Raw genomic sequence first — 17103 nt, 5'->3', positions numbered from 1 at the left:
TTGCAGTTCCTTAGCTCTATCCACAACTTCTGACCTTATGTCACTTCTTTCAAGTGGTTTGATTTCATTTTTTTTTTTATCAACATAGTAACGCTGCACATTCCTGCTTTCCCACTTGTCTTTTCGATACAATGTGTACCTTTGAACATGGTTCAGTGATGCCAACAACATCAGAGATGCTAATCTATAACTGCGCTACAAGTTCATCTACCTATTTTGTATACTGTGCACATTCAAATATAACCCCTTCAGTCCCGTATTTACCTGTTTTGATTTTGTCCACCTTTTATGTTGCAACTCTTCCTGTTGACTGCAATTTTGCCCTATCATCAGCCTTTCCTTGCTGGTAGTACCTTCCTCAGAAGAAATCCCAATGATCCATAAATCTGAACCCTTGCCCTCTGCATCAGTTCCACAACCACATATTCACCTACCAAGTCATCCTGTACTTATCCTCACTGGCACCTAGCACAGGCAGCAATCCAGAGATTAGTACCCGGGTGGCCCTGTTTTTCAGCGTTCTATCTAGTTCCCGACAAGCTTTCTTCAGGACCTCTTCACCTTGACTACCTATGGCGTTGGTGCCAATGAGAATGCCGTGGACCTGATCTGAGACATCTCTGATAGTACCAGGGAGGCAACATACCATCCAGGTGTCACTATCACACCCACAGAACATTATCTCTTTTCTCTTTTCTTCAGACTAAGGAATCTCCTATCAACACTGCAGTCCTCTTCACCTCTCTGCTCTTCTGAGCCACAACACCCGGCTCAGTGCCAGACACCCAGTCACCGGTAGGTTGTCTCCCTCAATAGTATCTGAAGTTGTATACTTATTATTGAGGGGGTTGGCCACAGGTGTACCCTGCAATGGCTGTACATTTACCCTCCTTCTCCTGACAGTCGCCCAGTTACCTGTCTCCTGCAACCTAGGGGTGACTAACTCCCTGTAGCTCCTGTCTCACACCACCTCATTCTCTTGTATATATTGAGGATCATCGAGCTGTTTCTCCATTTCCTTACTATGTTCTCTCAGGAGCTGCAACTCAGTGCACCTGGTGCAGATGTGTTTATCTGGGAGACTGGAGGTCTCCCAGACTTCCTGCATCCCACATACAGTACAAAACACTGCCCTTGGTGCCATTCTCACTAAACTACTATGCCCTAACAGACATGGAATAAGTAAGAAAGAACAGGGGGAGGCTCATTTACAAAATGCTTTACCTCACCTGAGCCTGATGAGCCAAATCCACTCTAAAAGAATGGCCACTGCACTTGCACTTGAGTTAGTTTTCTTGGCCCTTTCTAACGAGTCCCTCTTGATTGGTCACTTCTCAATTCAGAGAAACTGCCATGAAACTCTGCCCTTAAAATCTGGATTGCCTTTCTGATTAAAAGATAGCTCTTTTTATACAGCCTCGTTGTCCAACTCCATTTCATGCAGTATCTGTACAAAATGAGTGTTGGTTAACTGTGTTGTCTATGTTGGATATGAAAGCAGGAACAGATTTGGTTGTAATGCAGATCAGTTGTTAATTTGCTGATACTGTTAAAGCTCACATGAAAAAGATAACCAGTGAGAGTGATGCTAAAGAGTATTTGGCATGCTGCACAGAATCTCACATGTTTAACTCACGTTAAATATGCTACATTGCATATCCATGTGGTAAAGCAAGCTGGTGAGGGTTTTCAATGGTCAATGGAGAAGAGCTTCTTTGATATCTTAAACCCTGTACAATGTTACAATCATAGAATCTACCACATTCTGTAGTTGTACTTTATATTGTAAGTTAACTGTATAAATGTTGCCTTTCTGATTTCTAGTAACTTCAGGTTCTTCACTCTAATTATTTGTATTCAGAAACAAATTACTTAATTACATCTGCGGTGGATTCTTTTTATTGTGCTTTCTGCTGTTCACATTTGGGATGGAAAGGCTACCAGCTGTGATAGTTGGAACATACTGTTTGTGTCCTTGCAATTCAGAATAGAGCTTGTACTGAATTTATTCATTAATTATTGAATGAAACTCTACAATTCGTTCTCAGTATTATTTACTTACTTTTTTATTTACACAGTTTGTCTTTTGCACATTGGTTGCTTATCAGTCTGAGTGTAGTTTTTCATTGATTCTATTGTATTTTTTTGTTCTACTGTGAACACCTGCAAGAATATGAATTTCAGGGTTGTATATGATGACATATATATACTCTGATAATAAAACTTTGATTCTGGTCGAATGGCATTTTATGTCAGATAATGCAAATTGTGCTCTGAGAATGGAGGTGATTGAGTCAATTTCAGGTTAAATCTTTTATCTGCACAGTATTAAAGTGGCAAAATCATTTTCTCTCTTGTTATAACCAATGATCTGATTTTAAAAATATATTTTCAATAGAAACCACAAAAACCCTTTGATTTTTCTCATCGGTGAGAGTAGTAGTAACTACATATAAACTGGGAGAGGCAATGAAACTGACTTATTTTTATCACCTCTCCCAGTAAACTTAATAGACTCTATTTTAAAAGATAAACAGATTAGATAGAATAAAATAAAAATGATTTCCCACCAATTCAGGAGATATATGGATAGTAATTAGCTTCACAGAATTCTAATAGGATTCTTAAATTCTGGCACTCATATTCAAAGTTCAAAGTAAATTTTATATCAAAATACATGCAATTGCAAGAAAAAGTTTGTGAACCCTTTGCACTTATCTGGTTTTCGGTATTAATTATTCATAGCATGTGGTCTGATCTTCATCCAAGTCACAATCTGAAGAGGGCTTTTCATGCAAGGGATCCCAGAGATATTGATGAACTGAAACAGTTTTTGTATGGAGGAACGGTCTAAAATTCCTCCTCGCCATTGTGCAAGTTTGATCAGCAGCTACAGGAAATGTTTGGTGGAGGTTATTGCTGTTAAAGGAGGTTCCACCAGGGTTCACATACTTTTAAAAGCCTGGACTGTGAATGATTAAACAATGTGTTCAATAAAGATGTGAAAAGTACAATTGTTTGTGTATTATTAGTTTTGGCAGATTATGTTTGACAATTATTGTGACTTAGATGAATACAGACCACATTTTATGAGTAATTAATACAGAAAACTAGGTAATTGCAAAGGGCTCACAAACTTCTTCTTGCAAATGTATACATTACTATATACAACCCTGTGATTCATTTTATTGTGTAACTATTTACTATTTTATAGCACAGCAGCGCAGAACCAGAAACAGGGTTTCACTTCCCACCGCTGCCTGTAAAGAGTTTGTACATTCTCCCCGTGACCAAGTGGGTTTCCTCTGGGTGCTCTGGTTCCCTCCCACAGTCCAAAGATGTACCAGTTGGTAGGTAAATTAGTCATTGTAAATTGTCCCATGATTAAGCTAGGATTAAATCAGCGAATGCTGGGAGGCGCGGCTCAAAGGGCGCGAAATGCCTATTCTGCACTGTATCTCAATAAAATATAAATAGAATCAATGCACAACTGCCAGACCAGGGCTTTCAAACCAGAGTGCAGAAGACAACAAACTGCAAATGCAAAAGAAGAAACAAGAATATAAAGGAATTGCAATAGATATCAAGAACATGAGATGAAGAGTCCTTGAAAGTGAGTCTATTGATTCTGGGAACATTTCAATAATGATTTTGCTTAAAGGGAAATTACATGCTGCAGATTGCAATCAGAGCAGTTCAAAAGAGGTATATTTAGAAGAATCTTTGGAACAATTTTCTCCAGCAAGCCCAGAGAACATTGCCGAAGATCATTGGCACCATTGTGGTCAAACCATGGTCATGGTCATGTTGAACTCATGGAGGCATAACTAGGAGTTTATAAAGGTTTATAATGCTTCGTTGCTTTTGCGCTCCAAACTTCTATGTACTTAGCCTTTGTTCTCTTTATTGTTATTGGCAAAAGGCATATTCACCTGGTATATTGGAATGGATATTTTTAAAGTTCAAAGTAAATTTATTATCAAAGTACTTATATGTCACCATATGCAACCCTAAGATTCATTTTCTTGTGGGCATATTCAACAAATCTATAGAGTAGTAACTATAACTGAATCAATAAACGACTGCCCAACAAGAGCATTTAACCAGAGCGCAAAAGACAACAAACTGTGCAAATGCAAATAGAATGGAAAAGTGTGTACGGAACCAGAGGAAATAGCGGAAGTACTTAATGAATACTTTGCTTCAGTATTCACTACAGAAAAGGATCTTGGCGATTGTAGAGATGAATTGCAGTGTACTGAAAAGCTTGCGAATGTAGATATTAAGAAAGAGGATGTGCTGGAGCTTTTGGAAAGCATCAAGTTGGATAAATCACCGGACCAGACGGGATGTACCCCAGGCTATTTTGGGAAGTGAGGGAGGAGATTGCTGAGCCTCTGGCAATGATCTTTGCATCATCAATGAGGACGGGAGAGGTTCCAGAGGATTGGAGGGTTGCAGATGTTGTTCCGTTATTCATGAAAAGGAGTAGAGATAACCCAGGAAATTATAGGCCAGTGAGTCTTACTTAGGTGGTTGGTAAGTTGATGGAGAAGATCCTGAGAGGCAGGATTTATGAACGTTTGGAGAGGCAAAAAATGATTAAGAATAGTCAGCATGGCTTTGTCAAAGGCAGGTCGTGTCTTACGAGCCTGATTGAGTTTTTTGAGGATGTGACTAAGTACATTGATGAAAGTAGAGCCACAGATGTAGTGTATATGGATTTCAGCAAAGCATTTGATAAGGTATCCCATGCAAGGCTTATTGAGAAAGTAAGGAGGCATGGGATCCAAGGAGGCATTGCTTTGTGGATCCAGAACTGACTTCCCACAGAAGGGAAAGAGTGGTTGTAGACGGGTCATATTCTGCATGGAGGCCAGTGACCAGTGGTGTGCCTCAGGGATCTGTTCTGGGACTCCTACTCTTTGTGATTTTTATAAATGACCTGGATGAGGAAGTGGAGGCAACACACATCAAAGTTGCTGGTGAACGCAGCAGGCCAGGCAGAAACTTTGATGTGTGTTGCTTGAATTTCCAGCATCTGCAGAATTCCTGTTGTTTGAGGAAGTGGAGGGATGGGTTAGTAAATTTGCTGATGACACAAAGGTTGGGTGTATTGTGGATAGTGTGGAGGGATGTCAGAGGTTACAACGGGACATTGATAGGATGCAAAACTGGGCTGAGAAGTGGCAGATGGGTTCAACACAGATAAATGTGAGATGGTTCATCTTGTTAGGTAAAATATGATGGCAGAATATAGTATTAATGGTAAGACTCTTGGCAGTGTGGAGGATCAGAGGGATCTTGGGGTCCAAGTTCATAGGACACTCAAAGCTGCTACGCAGGTTGACTCTGTGGTTAAGAAGGCATATGGTGCATTGGCCTTCATCAATCATGGGATTGAGTTTAAGAGCGGAGAGGTAATGTTGCAGCTATATAGAACCTGGTCAGACCACACTTGGGAGTACTGTGCTCAAATCAGGTCACCTCACTATAGGAAGGACGTTGAAACCATAGAAAGGGTGCAGAGGAGATTTACAAGGATGTTGCCTGGATTGGGGAGCGTGTCTTATGAGAATAGGTTGAGTGAACACGGCCTTTTCTGCTGGAGCAACGGAGGATGAGAGGTGACTTGATAGAGGTGTACAAGATAATGAGAGGCATTGATCGTGTGGATAGTCAGAAGCTTTTCCCCTGAAAAGGGCTGAAGTAGCTAGCACGAGAGGGCATAGATTTAAGGTGCTTGGAAGTAGGTACAGAGGAGGTATCAGGGGTAAGTTTTTCACACAGAGAGCGGTGAATGCGTGGAATGGGCTGCCGGTGGTGGTGGTGGAGGCGGAAACGATAGGGTCTTTTAAGAGACTCCTGGATGGCTACATGGAGCTTAGAAGAATAGAGAGCTATGGGTAAAGCCTAGGTAGTTCTAAGGTAGGGACCTGTTCGGCACAGCTTTGTGGGCCGAAGGGCCTGTATTGCGCTGTATGTTTCTATTATTAAATAGCAAATACTAACGAGAACATGATATAATGAGACTTGTTTCTGGCTAGCAAGAAACAAAATAGGCATATATGAGTCTTTTTCATTTGGCAAGGTGTAAAAAGCACTGTGCCATTAGGGTACGAAAGTAGTGCGGAGCCACAACTACAGCTGTGACCTTAATGTGGAAAACTTGAGAGAATGACTAACCAATCCGTGCTATTTCCTTTATTTATTATGTTATCAATGATTATCAATGTCTGTCACCTTCCTTTGGTACTCAGTTGTCTTGCCATGGTTCTCAAAGTTTTAAAACCTTATGGAAGAAGGAAGAATAAGGCAGAAACATTCCATTCCATGCACTGCACTCAGTATCACAGAGTGTTGTGAGTCTAGAAAGTACAGAGATGACAGTGAAAAGGAAATTAGAAAAGCTGAAAATGATGGCTGAAGGGAAGTTCAAAGCTGTTTTATAAATGTACAAAACTCCAATAGGTACTGTTCATCCTCCGACTCTGTGTGAGATTCTTCCAGGTGTCTGATATCCTTCCATATCCGAAAGATGATTAGATTAGGAGATTAAGGGTAATTTACAGAGCCCAATTAAAGTTTGGATGAGTGGCAGAATCTGGTGCTCGGGTGAAGGTCAGGGGAATAAAATAGGATTAGTGTTTGTGGTGCATGGTAGTTGGTGCAGTCTTGAGGGGTAAGTTTTATTATTTATTTATTTATTTTGTTTTATTTAGAGATTCTGCACAAATCAGGCTCTTCCGCCCCAGCGAGCTGCACCATCAACAACCCATCTATTTAACCCTAGCCTAATCACAGGACAATTTACAATGACCAATTAACCTACTAACTGGTATGTTTTTGGACTGTGAGACAAAACCGGAGCACCCAGGGAAAACCCATGCAGTTACAGGGAGAACGTACAAACTCCTTACAGAAGGCACAGAATTGAACTTCGGACTCTGACAGTTGAGTAAATAAAAATTCTGTTTCTAAAGAGAGATGAGCTGCATCACAACCTCATCAGCACAATACTCTGTATTACCACTAGGTGGACCACGTGAAAGGGAAATGCTTCCATTCAAGATTCAAGATAGTTTAATGTTGTTTCCAGTACACAAGTGTAAGGGAGAACAAAATAATTGATACTCCAGATCCGAGACAACATTAAAAAAACAGTAAGATAAAGAACTCAATAATTTGAAAGAAACACGATAAATATAATACATAAAATAGCATATATTCATAGATTGTATGTTCATAAAATGACTCTGGGCACAGGAGTGTCTATACGTAAGATGACTCTGACAGGAAATGATAAAGTAGCGTGGCGGGGTGAGTTAGTGGGTGGAGGTGTTGATCAGCCCTACTGCTTGCGGATAGTAACCATTTTTTTGAGCCTGCTGATTCTGGTGTGGATGCTATATAGCCTCCTCCTTGATAGGAGTAGGACAAACAATCCATGAGGCAGGGTGGGGGGATGTTACTGGCCCTTTTCCAGCACCTTTCTGTATATATGTCCTTAATGGTGGGTAGCCTCGGCCAGCAATACATTTGGCAGTTTTCAATATACATTGTGGAGCTTTCCTATCGACTCATGCAGTTTCCGTACCATGCAGTGATGCAGTATGGAGTGAGATGTTTTCATTTTTTTAAAAAAAACTTTTGACTCCGAACTGGCAATTTAGATGGAAGGAATTTTAGCTGTATTTTAACATGTCATAATTGCTGGAGAAACAGTAATTTTCTTCAGTTTACTAATTCATTTTGGACCACTGCAGATTTGTATAGTGTCTGGTTTAGCCACTGGCCATTCCTAATCAAGCCTCTGATTACTGGAGAAACTCAGCAGGCCAGGCAGCATCTACGGAGGAAAAAGTCGTCAAAAGTTTGAACCAAGGCCCTTCATCAGGATTGGAAAGGAAGCGGACAGGAACCAAAAATAAAAGAAGAGGGGGAGGAGCAATAGCTAGCAGGTGATGGGTGACTCCAAGTGAGAGAGGATAAATGGGATATGGAAAAACGGGGATAAGGGAATGCTTGTGGCCCTGTTTCCTCTTCTCATTCCCCATACCCTCTCTCATCACCTGCTTATTATGTCTGGTTCTCCATTCCTTCCCTTTGTTCCGTGATCGGCTATCCTCTCCTATTAGATTGTTGTTCTTCAGCACTTTGCTCTCCCTACCTATCACCTCACAGCTTCTCACACAACATAACTTTGTGGATTTCCTTAACAATATGCTGAAAGGAGAAGAAGAATGCGCATTTAGCATTCATTTTCAGCTTTAAATCTGAATGTGTGTTAAGATGAAAAATGTCAATTTTAATAGAAAGAAATGCACACGAAATGCTGGAGGAACTCAGCAGGTCAGCCAGCATTAATAGAGAGGAATAAACAGTTAACGTTTTGGGCTGGGACCCTTCATGAAGAACTGAAGAGGAAGATGGAGGAAACCTGTATAAGAATGGAGACAGGGGAAGGTGTACATGCTGGCAAGTAAGACCAGGTGAAGGGGAAGTTACTCCTTATTAACTGCTAGCTTGTCTTCTTTTTCCTCTCTTTCCCCCCGCCCTCACTTTCTTGTTCCGATGACTTCTCGCTTCCTCTCCTTAATGAAGAATATCAGTCTGAAACGTCAACTGTTTATTCATTTCAGCAGATGCTGCCTGACCTGTTGAGTTCCTGCAGCAACTTATGTGCATCCCTCAAGATTTCCAGCATTTGTGGAATTTCCTGAGTTTGTAGTTTTAATAAAGAATCCGAGTGTTCTCATTAACTGAAAAGCAAGAGTAGATATATTGTGGCAATTGAGATTTAACAGGAATTAGAGACATAGAATTCTGTGTTATGTTATCAAATTAGCAAATACATTTGCTGTAGGGTAACGTTGTGACCTTGGCTTTTTAATAGAAAATTGAAAATGTTGTGAAATGTCCTAAAAATAGAGGAAAGGTGTTTTTTATTCTCTGCTTCTGTAACAGGGTTGCTCCCTTTTACATTATGGTTTTCCTTGAAGACTATGGTACAATAGCTGCGTACTTAGTCGCAGCACCGCTCCAGGTCCAGCAAATGGTGCAAATGTTTATCTTAAATAATTTTCTTGTGACAATGGTAATACAAAATATTGTAAATCCAGTTCATTAGTTAATTGGCGAGACCAACAGCAGAGGAGCTGTGTGGCTTTGGGTTGTTGCGCGGACGAGGGTCCTCATTCCACGGCGTCAACTGTGCAGCCAGCCAGAGGTGCTGTGGGAGAGAACAGATGTCTGGTGGGAATGCTGGAAGCCATGCTGTGTTGGGGGCTTGTCCCTATAGGCTGACCCTCTCATTGGTGCTACTCTCCACTGTTTGGTCCCTGGAGACGAGCTGGATTGCCTTTGCCAGCGGCTGACCCAGAGTGAGATGAGGAACTGCTGCATGCTTGATCTTGCAGAAACGTGGCTCCAGGACAACATCCAATACACCATCAATCATCAGGCTGTGCCACTCAGGGACTTGTGCTAATATTATTTTGTGATTGTATGTGCTATTGTAACTATATGTTCAGTGTGTGTGACTGTCTGTACTGTGTTTACACCTTGGTCCCAGAGGAATGATGTGCCATTTAACTATATACATCTATATTGTTGATTGACACTTGAACTTGAACCTTTCCTCTGGAAGCATCCTGATTATCTCTTCGCAAACACGAGGAGATCTGCAGATGCTGGAATTTCAAGCAACACACATAAAAGTTGCTGGTGAACTCAGCAGGCCAGGCAGCATCTCTAGGAAGAGGTACAGTCGACGTTTCGGGGCGAGACCCTTCGTCAGGACTAACTAAAGGAAGAGCTAATAAGAGATTTGAGAGGAGGAGGGGGAGATCCAAAATGATAGGAGAAGACAGGAGAGGGAGGGATGGAGCCAAGAGCTGGACAGGTGATTGGCAAAAGGGATATGAGAGGATCATGGGACAGGAGGCCCAGGGAGAAGGAAAAGGGGGAGGGGGGGAAAACCCAGAGGATGGGCAAGGGGTATAGTCAGAGGGTCAGAGGGAGAAAAAGGAGACAGAGAGAAAGAATGTGTGTATATAAGTAAATAACGGATGGGGTACGAGGGAGAGGTGGGGCATTAGCGGAAGTTAGAGAAGTCAACGTTCATGCCATCAGGTTGGAGGCTACCCAGACGGAATATAAGGTGTTGTTCCTCCAACCTGAGTGTGGCTTCACCTTTACAGAAGAGGAGGCCGTGGACAGACATATCAGAATGGGAATGGGACGTGGAATTAAAATGTGTGGACACTGGAAGATCCTGCTTTCTCTGGCGGACAGAGCATAGGTGTTCAGCGAAATGATCTCCCAGTCTGCGTCGGGTCTCGCCAATATATATAAGGCCACATCGTGAGCACCGGACACAGTATATCACCCCAGCCGACTCGCAGGTGAAATGTCGCCTCACCTGGAAGGACTGTCTGGGGCCCTGAATGGTGGTGAGGGAGGAAGTGTAAGGGCACGTGTAGCACTTGTTGGGGAGGAATGGGGGGGACGAATTGACAAGGGAGTCGCGTAGGGAGCGATCCCTATGGAAAGCAGAGGCGGGGGAGGGAAAGATGTGCTTAGTGGTGGGATCCCGTTGGAGGTGGCGGAAGTTACGGAGGATAATATGTTGGACCCGGAGGCTGGTGGGGTGGTAGGTGAGGACCAGGGGAACCCTATTCCTAGTGGGGTGGCGGGAGGATGGAGTGAAAGCAGATGTACATGAAATGGGGGAGATGCGTTTGAGAGCAGAGTTGATGGTGGAGGAAGGGTAGCCCCTTTCTTTAAAAAAGGAGGACATCTCCCTCGTCCTGGAATGAAAGGTCTCATCCTGAGAACAGATGCGGTGGAGACGGAGGAATTGCGAGAAGGGGGTGGCATTTTTGCAAGAGTCAGGGTGAGAAGAGGAGTAGTCCAGATAGCTGTGAGAGTCAGTAGGCTTATAGTAGACATCAGTAGATAAGCTGTCTCCAGAGACAGAGACAGAAAGATCTAGAAAGGGGAGGGAGGTGTCAGAAATGCACCAGGTAAACTTGAGGGCAGGGTGAAAGTTGGTGGCAACGTGAATGAAGTCAACGAGCTCAGCATGCGTGCAGGAAGCAGCGCCAATGCAGTCGTCGATGTAGCAAAGGAAAAGTGGGGAACAGATACCAGAATGTGTTAGGAACATAGATTGTTCCACAAAGCCAACAAAAAGGCAGGCATAGCTAGGACCCATACAGGTGCCCATAGCTGCATCTTTAGTTTGGAGGAAGTGAGAGGAGCTAAAGGAGAAATTATTAAGAGTAAGGACTAATTACGCTAGATGGAGCAGAGTGGTGGTAGAGGGGAACTGGTTAGGTCTGGAATCCAAAAAGAAGTGGAGAGCTTTGAGACCTTCCTAATGGGGGATGGAAGTATATAGGGACTGGACATCCATGGTGAAAATAAAGCGGTGGGGGCCAGGGAACTTAAAATCACCGAAAAGTTTCAGAGAGTGAGAAGTATCACAAACATAGGTAGGAAGGGATTGAACAAGGGGGGATAAAACCATGTCAAGGTATGCAGAAATGAGTTTGGTGAGGCAGGAGCAAGCTGAGACAATAGGTCTACCAGGACAGGCAGGTTTGTGGATCTTGGGTAGGGGGTAGAAACGGGAAGTGCGGGGTGTGGGAACGATAAGGTTGGTAGCAGTGGATGGGAGATCCACTGAGCGGATAAAGTTGGTGATGGTGTGGGAGACAATGGCCTGGTGCTCCTTAGTGGGGTCAAGATGGAGGGGTAAATAAGAGGAGGTATCCGCGAGTTGTTGCTGTGCCTCGGCAAGGTAGAGGTCAGCACGCCAGACTACAACAGCACCCCCTTTATCGGCGGGTTTAATAGTAAGGTTAGGATTAGTGCAGAGGGAGTGGAGAGCAGAGAGTTCAGAAGGAGTGAATTTGGAATGGGAACAAGGTGCGGTGAAGTCGAGACTGTTGATGTCCCGTCGGCAGTTACTCCTTGCCCATCCACTGGGTTTTTCCCCCCTCCCCCTTTTCTTTCTCCCTTGACCTCCTGTCCTATGATCCTCTCATATCCCTTTTGCCAATCAGCTGTCCAGCTCTTGGCTCTATCCCCCCACCCCCGTGTCTTTTCCTATCATTTCGGATCTCCCCCTCCCCCTCCCACTTTCAAATCTCTTACTAGCGCTTCTTTCAGTTAGTCCTGACGAAGGGTCTCGGCCCGAAACGTCAACTGTACCTCTTCCAATAGATGCTGCCTGGCCTGCTGCGTTCACCAGCAACCTTTATGTGTGTTGCCTGATTATCTCTTGGAAGTCTTTGTAATATTTGATCTTCTATATTAAATTATTCTGCTTATTATAAGTATCACATCAGACTAGTTCCTTCTAGGTGGAGTAATGGTTTGAGCATTCTGAACAAATAAGACTCTTTTTGAATTCTGATGCTACTGTTTGTATTTGTAGCTGCCAATATCAATATAATCTTAGCTTGTTTTATGTTATTTGGGTATATTGCAAACATTGAATTAAAGTTGATAGATGGTTGAAAAGAATATTTGTCAATAATATTTCTTGATGAACCTCTAATTTTCAGTGCTACATGGAGCTGAACCCTTACCATATTACACTGCTGCCCATGCAATGAATTGGTGTTTACAGTGTGCACAAGGAGTGGCATACCTACATGGCATGAAACCCAAGGCTTTAATCCACAGGGACCTCAAACCACCAAAGTAGGTTCTTTCTTAATAAATTGAAGAACAGCAGTTAATATAGACCGTATCAATGGAAAACATGATGAATTTTGGGTGCAAGTTTAAGATTGGAGCTAATGTAGATTGGAAAGATTTTTGGTCATTAATAAGTTATCATTTGTGTTACTGGAAATGCTTACTGTTCAAACGAAATCCTTTTTTATTTGCTACTGTGTGGAAAAGAGTTTTCTAGAGTTGGTGGGCTCTCTCAAAACAGAGCTCAGGTTTCCTATAATTCCTCTCGAATGACCAAGTCAGCAATGAAAAACACATCTTCACATTTAGTTTGATGAAGCAACTTTATTGAACTCTTAACTAAAATAATGAAGAAATTAGTAACTCAAACAATTTTGTTCAGCTCTTAATTACAGCTCTAATTCAACTTGTACTTACAGCTACAAATTTAGCCTTAATTCAACTAAAAGAGCAAAACTCCGACTGCTTTATTTGATCCTTCACTAATAAATCAAGTTCAAAGTTGCACGCAGTTCATGTTAATTGGTGGTAAGCATTACGAATTATCAGCGTTGCCTGTATATTTTTAACCACTCAGTCTTTAGCCACCGGGGAGCCCCAACATTTCAACAATACATCGAGGTTGTCAAGCCCTGTTTGCGATCCAATCCACAGAGAAACTCCAAAAATCCCTTGAAACAACCTTACTATTATATTGTTTAGGAGTTTCCTTATCTCTCCTTAAAGTAAGTAACGACTCCATATAAGACACCCCGATACACAATTTACTGGAAACTACCAAACAATTTCCAATAATTGGCCTAAGATGGGCCTACCTGTATAACCACAGCCTAAAGCTAATTTTGAGTCAGCCATCTTGTCAACATGTTCAGCTATTTTATAACTGTTGCTACAGGCAAGTCACAACTAATTCTGTTTCATCTTACTACACGGAGAAATCCACTACAACCAAGGAAGATTGGTGCATGGTTCTCACAAAATCTCTATGCACACGTTTGACCAAAGCTAGTGCCCTATCTCAAGAATCAATCTATTGAATCTCAATTGTTCTGCCTCTATTTTAAATATATCCTTGCATCAATGAAAGACAATATTCCAAATATGGTCCTCAAAGAAATGGAGCAAGTCTGGATAGCAGAGAGGTACAGCTAGTAGATTCTCTGCCTCAAGGCAGTAAAAAACATGGTCTAGTGTTGCCTGTCCAACACTGAAAAGGAAGCATCTGATCATCTATCTCACTTTTGTTTATGGGATTCTGCACCTATATGATTATATCGTTTGCCTGTATTGCTGTGACTGGATTTCCATTTGACATCATATGGCGACTACTTTTCACTTTTTTTTCGAACAATGTGAACTGTGGTGCCATGGTGTAATTTTTATATACTGGATATCCCTAAAAATAGATTACTGACATTGCATTTTTGTTTTTCCCAATGAAGCTTGCTGCTGGTTGCTGGCGGGACAGTTCTGAAGATCTGTGACTTTGGCACAGCCTGTGATATTCAAACTCACATGACCAACAACAAGGGAAGTGCCGCCTGGATGGCTCCAGAAGTTTTCGAAGGTAAACATTTGAAAGTTGCTTGGGACACCACTTCAGTTTCTCCTCTTGGCACAACTCAAAGACAGGGTGCCACGGCACTATTACAGGTCGGGGTGTCAGATTTCGGAGTTCATTTACGGATTTGTACCTTCTTTCTGGGTGCTCTGGTTTCCTCCCACAGTCCAAAAGCACACTGGTTGGTAGGTTAATTGTCCTATGGCTAGGGTTAAATAGGTGTGATGCTGGGTGGCACGGCTCAGTGCCTGTTTCGCACTGTATCTCTAAGTAATAAATAACTCAGGAATTAACTTTATTCATGATATATACTTATATGTGTTAGGAATTTGCTGTGGCGTGTTGGTGAAACATGCAACAAAAAAATGACAATATTCAACAACTATACAAAATAATGAAGTATATAAAAATATAGTTAGAAGTACAGACATTGAATAAAATTTGCATATATACCAGCATGTATTTACAACGTAAGCAGCATTATAAAAAGTGGTTTAAAGTATTTGAAGCATGACAAAACATTTAATAATGACATAAAATCACTCAGCCCTGTATTGGACTGTTTGGGAGAGTATTTGGATTGGTACGAAGGAGATTTTTATTTTTGTCAATGGTAACATACCTCACTTGATTAAAAAAAGATATATTTGGAAAATCTTTACTAAAGTTGGATTTTGAAGATTGGGTTTAATGTGTAGAATTGATGGCTGTAGTATTCTGTAGTTGTGCAAAGGTTTTCCTTGAATGAAGGGGTGGCACTGTAATGCAGTTGTAGCACAGTGCTATTACAGCACAGGTGAACTGGGTTGGTTCAGTTCCGGCACTGACTGTACGTTCTCCCTGTCACCACGTGGGTTTCTTCTCGCTGCTAGGGTGTCTTCCCCCATTCCAAAGATGTACCGGTTAGTAGGTTAATAAATCATAATCAGTCCAGTTTAATATCACCGGCATATAGCATGAAATTTGTTAACAGTAGCAGCAGTACAATGATAATATAGAAAAAAATAAATATGTCAATTACAGTAAGTGTATATGTATATTAAGTAGTTAAATTTAAAATAGTGCAAAGACAGGAATAATATAATAAAAGATATTGCAGTAATGTTCATGAGTTCGATGTTTATTTAGGAATCGCAGGGGTGTAATTGGGCGACGTGGGCTTGTTGGGCCGGAAGAGCCTGTTAGTTTGTTGTATCTGTAACTAATATAAAGTAAAATAATAACTACTTCAAGCTTCAAAGTGTTTGCATTTTTTAAATTTAAATTTGTTGTGGCTTGTTGAATTTGTGTTGCAGGAAGTAATTATAGCGAAAAGTGTGATGTCTTCAGCTGGGGCATTATTCTGTGGGAAGTAATAACTCGCCGAAAACCTTTTGATGAAATTGGTGGTCCTGCATTTCGCATCATGTGGGCTGTCCACAATGGTAAGTTAACTGCTTACAAAATATTCTCTTAGCAGTAACTTGGTAGTTTTGTGATTTGAATACTGAACATTGAGTGCATATTGCATTGCCCACTGAGTACTGTATCTACCCTGAGTATTTATTGTTCCTGTGACCACGTGGATTCCCCTGGGTGCTTCACCTCCCTCCCACATCATTGAAACGTTCCCACAACCAATGAACCCAGTTTCAAGGACTTTTCATCTCGTGTTCTTGTTATTTATTGCTATTTATTTATATTTGCATTTGCACAGTTTGTTGCCTTCTGCACTCGGGTTGAATGTCCTAGTTAGGTGGTCTCTCATTGATTCTGTTATAGTTACTATTGTATAGATTTGTTGAGTATGCCCACAAGAAAATCTCAGGGTTGTATATGGTGACATATATGTGTTTTGATAACAAATTTACTTTGAACTTTGAACGTATCAAAATCTGTGGGTTTGTGGGCTATTTAGTTTCTATAAATTATCTATAGTGTGTACATGAGGGGTAGAATGAAATGGGATCAGAGTAGAATTGGTGTCACTGGGTTGGCATGGAGTCGATGGCCCTAAGGACCTGTTACTGTGCTGTTTCTAACCAAACTGACGATCTCTAATTGATTGATTAAGCTAGAATGCGGTGTGCACCAATGGATTGTCAACTGCCATGAGGCAAGAGCAAAATTGCAGCTTAATATTTAAGGAAAGCGCAACAGGATTAAAAATATCTTTGTTTATTTTTAGTTTGATGTGTTAAACTAAACGCGTTAAGATAAGTATGACATGACAGGTGGAGTGATGTAGCTGGGATATGGAGGAGTTAGTGAAAACTACTGAGCTTCACAGCAATTACAATTATAGTAACATACAAGATGCTGCAGGAACTCAACAGGTCAGGCAGCATCTATGAAGAAGGATAAAGAGCCGATGTTTTGGGCTGAGACTCTTCATCAGAACAGAGCAGGTGCGGCCATTTGCATGGGCGATTGGAAAACCGGGGTTCAATCCCGCCAGATTGTACCAGATGACTGGAAAATTGCAAAGGTTACTCTGCTGTTTAAAAACGGTGGGAGGCAGCAGAAAGGAAACTAGACTTGTTAGCCTGACATCAGTGGTTGGGAAGTTGTTGGAATTGATAGTTAGGGATGAGATTACGGAGTATCTGGAGGCACATGACAAGATAGGCCAAAGCCAGCATGGTTTCCTGAAAGAAAAGTCCTGCCTGACTATCCTACTGCAATTAGTTTAGTGGAATGGGCAAAGAAGTGGTAAATGAAATACAATGTTGGAAAGTGTATGGTCATGCACTTTGGTGAAAGAAATAAATGGACAGACTATTATTTAGATGGGGAGAGAATTCAAACTGCAGAGCTGTAAAGGGACTTGGGAGTCCCTGTGCAGGATACCC

At 41.6% G+C, this 17103-nt stretch overlaps 1 protein-coding gene across 4 annotated transcripts in view; it reads left to right on the top strand.

The window, feature by feature from the left end:
• map3k7 (mitogen-activated protein kinase kinase kinase 7) overlaps positions 1 to 17103 on the top strand; it is a 163051-nt gene that overhangs the window by 69038 nt on the left and 76910 nt on the right. For all 4 annotated transcript variants that reach the window (XM_072251658.1, XM_072251657.1, XM_072251660.1 and 1 more), the window contains exons 5-7: positions 12576 to 12714; positions 14154 to 14278; positions 15568 to 15696. In XM_072251658.1, coding sequence (XP_072107759.1) covers positions 12576 to 12714; positions 14154 to 14278; positions 15568 to 15696 — 393 coding nt within the window. The remainder of the gene's footprint in view (positions 1 to 12575; positions 12715 to 14153; positions 14279 to 15567; positions 15697 to 17103) is intronic.

Source organism: Mobula birostris, chromosome 2, assembly GCF_030028105.1.
Source record: "Mobula birostris isolate sMobBir1 chromosome 2, sMobBir1.hap1, whole genome shotgun sequence".
Classification (NCBI taxonomy): domain Eukaryota; kingdom Metazoa; phylum Chordata; class Chondrichthyes; order Myliobatiformes; family Myliobatidae; genus Mobula; species Mobula birostris.
This window is presented reverse-complemented; position numbering and strand designations above follow the sequence as displayed.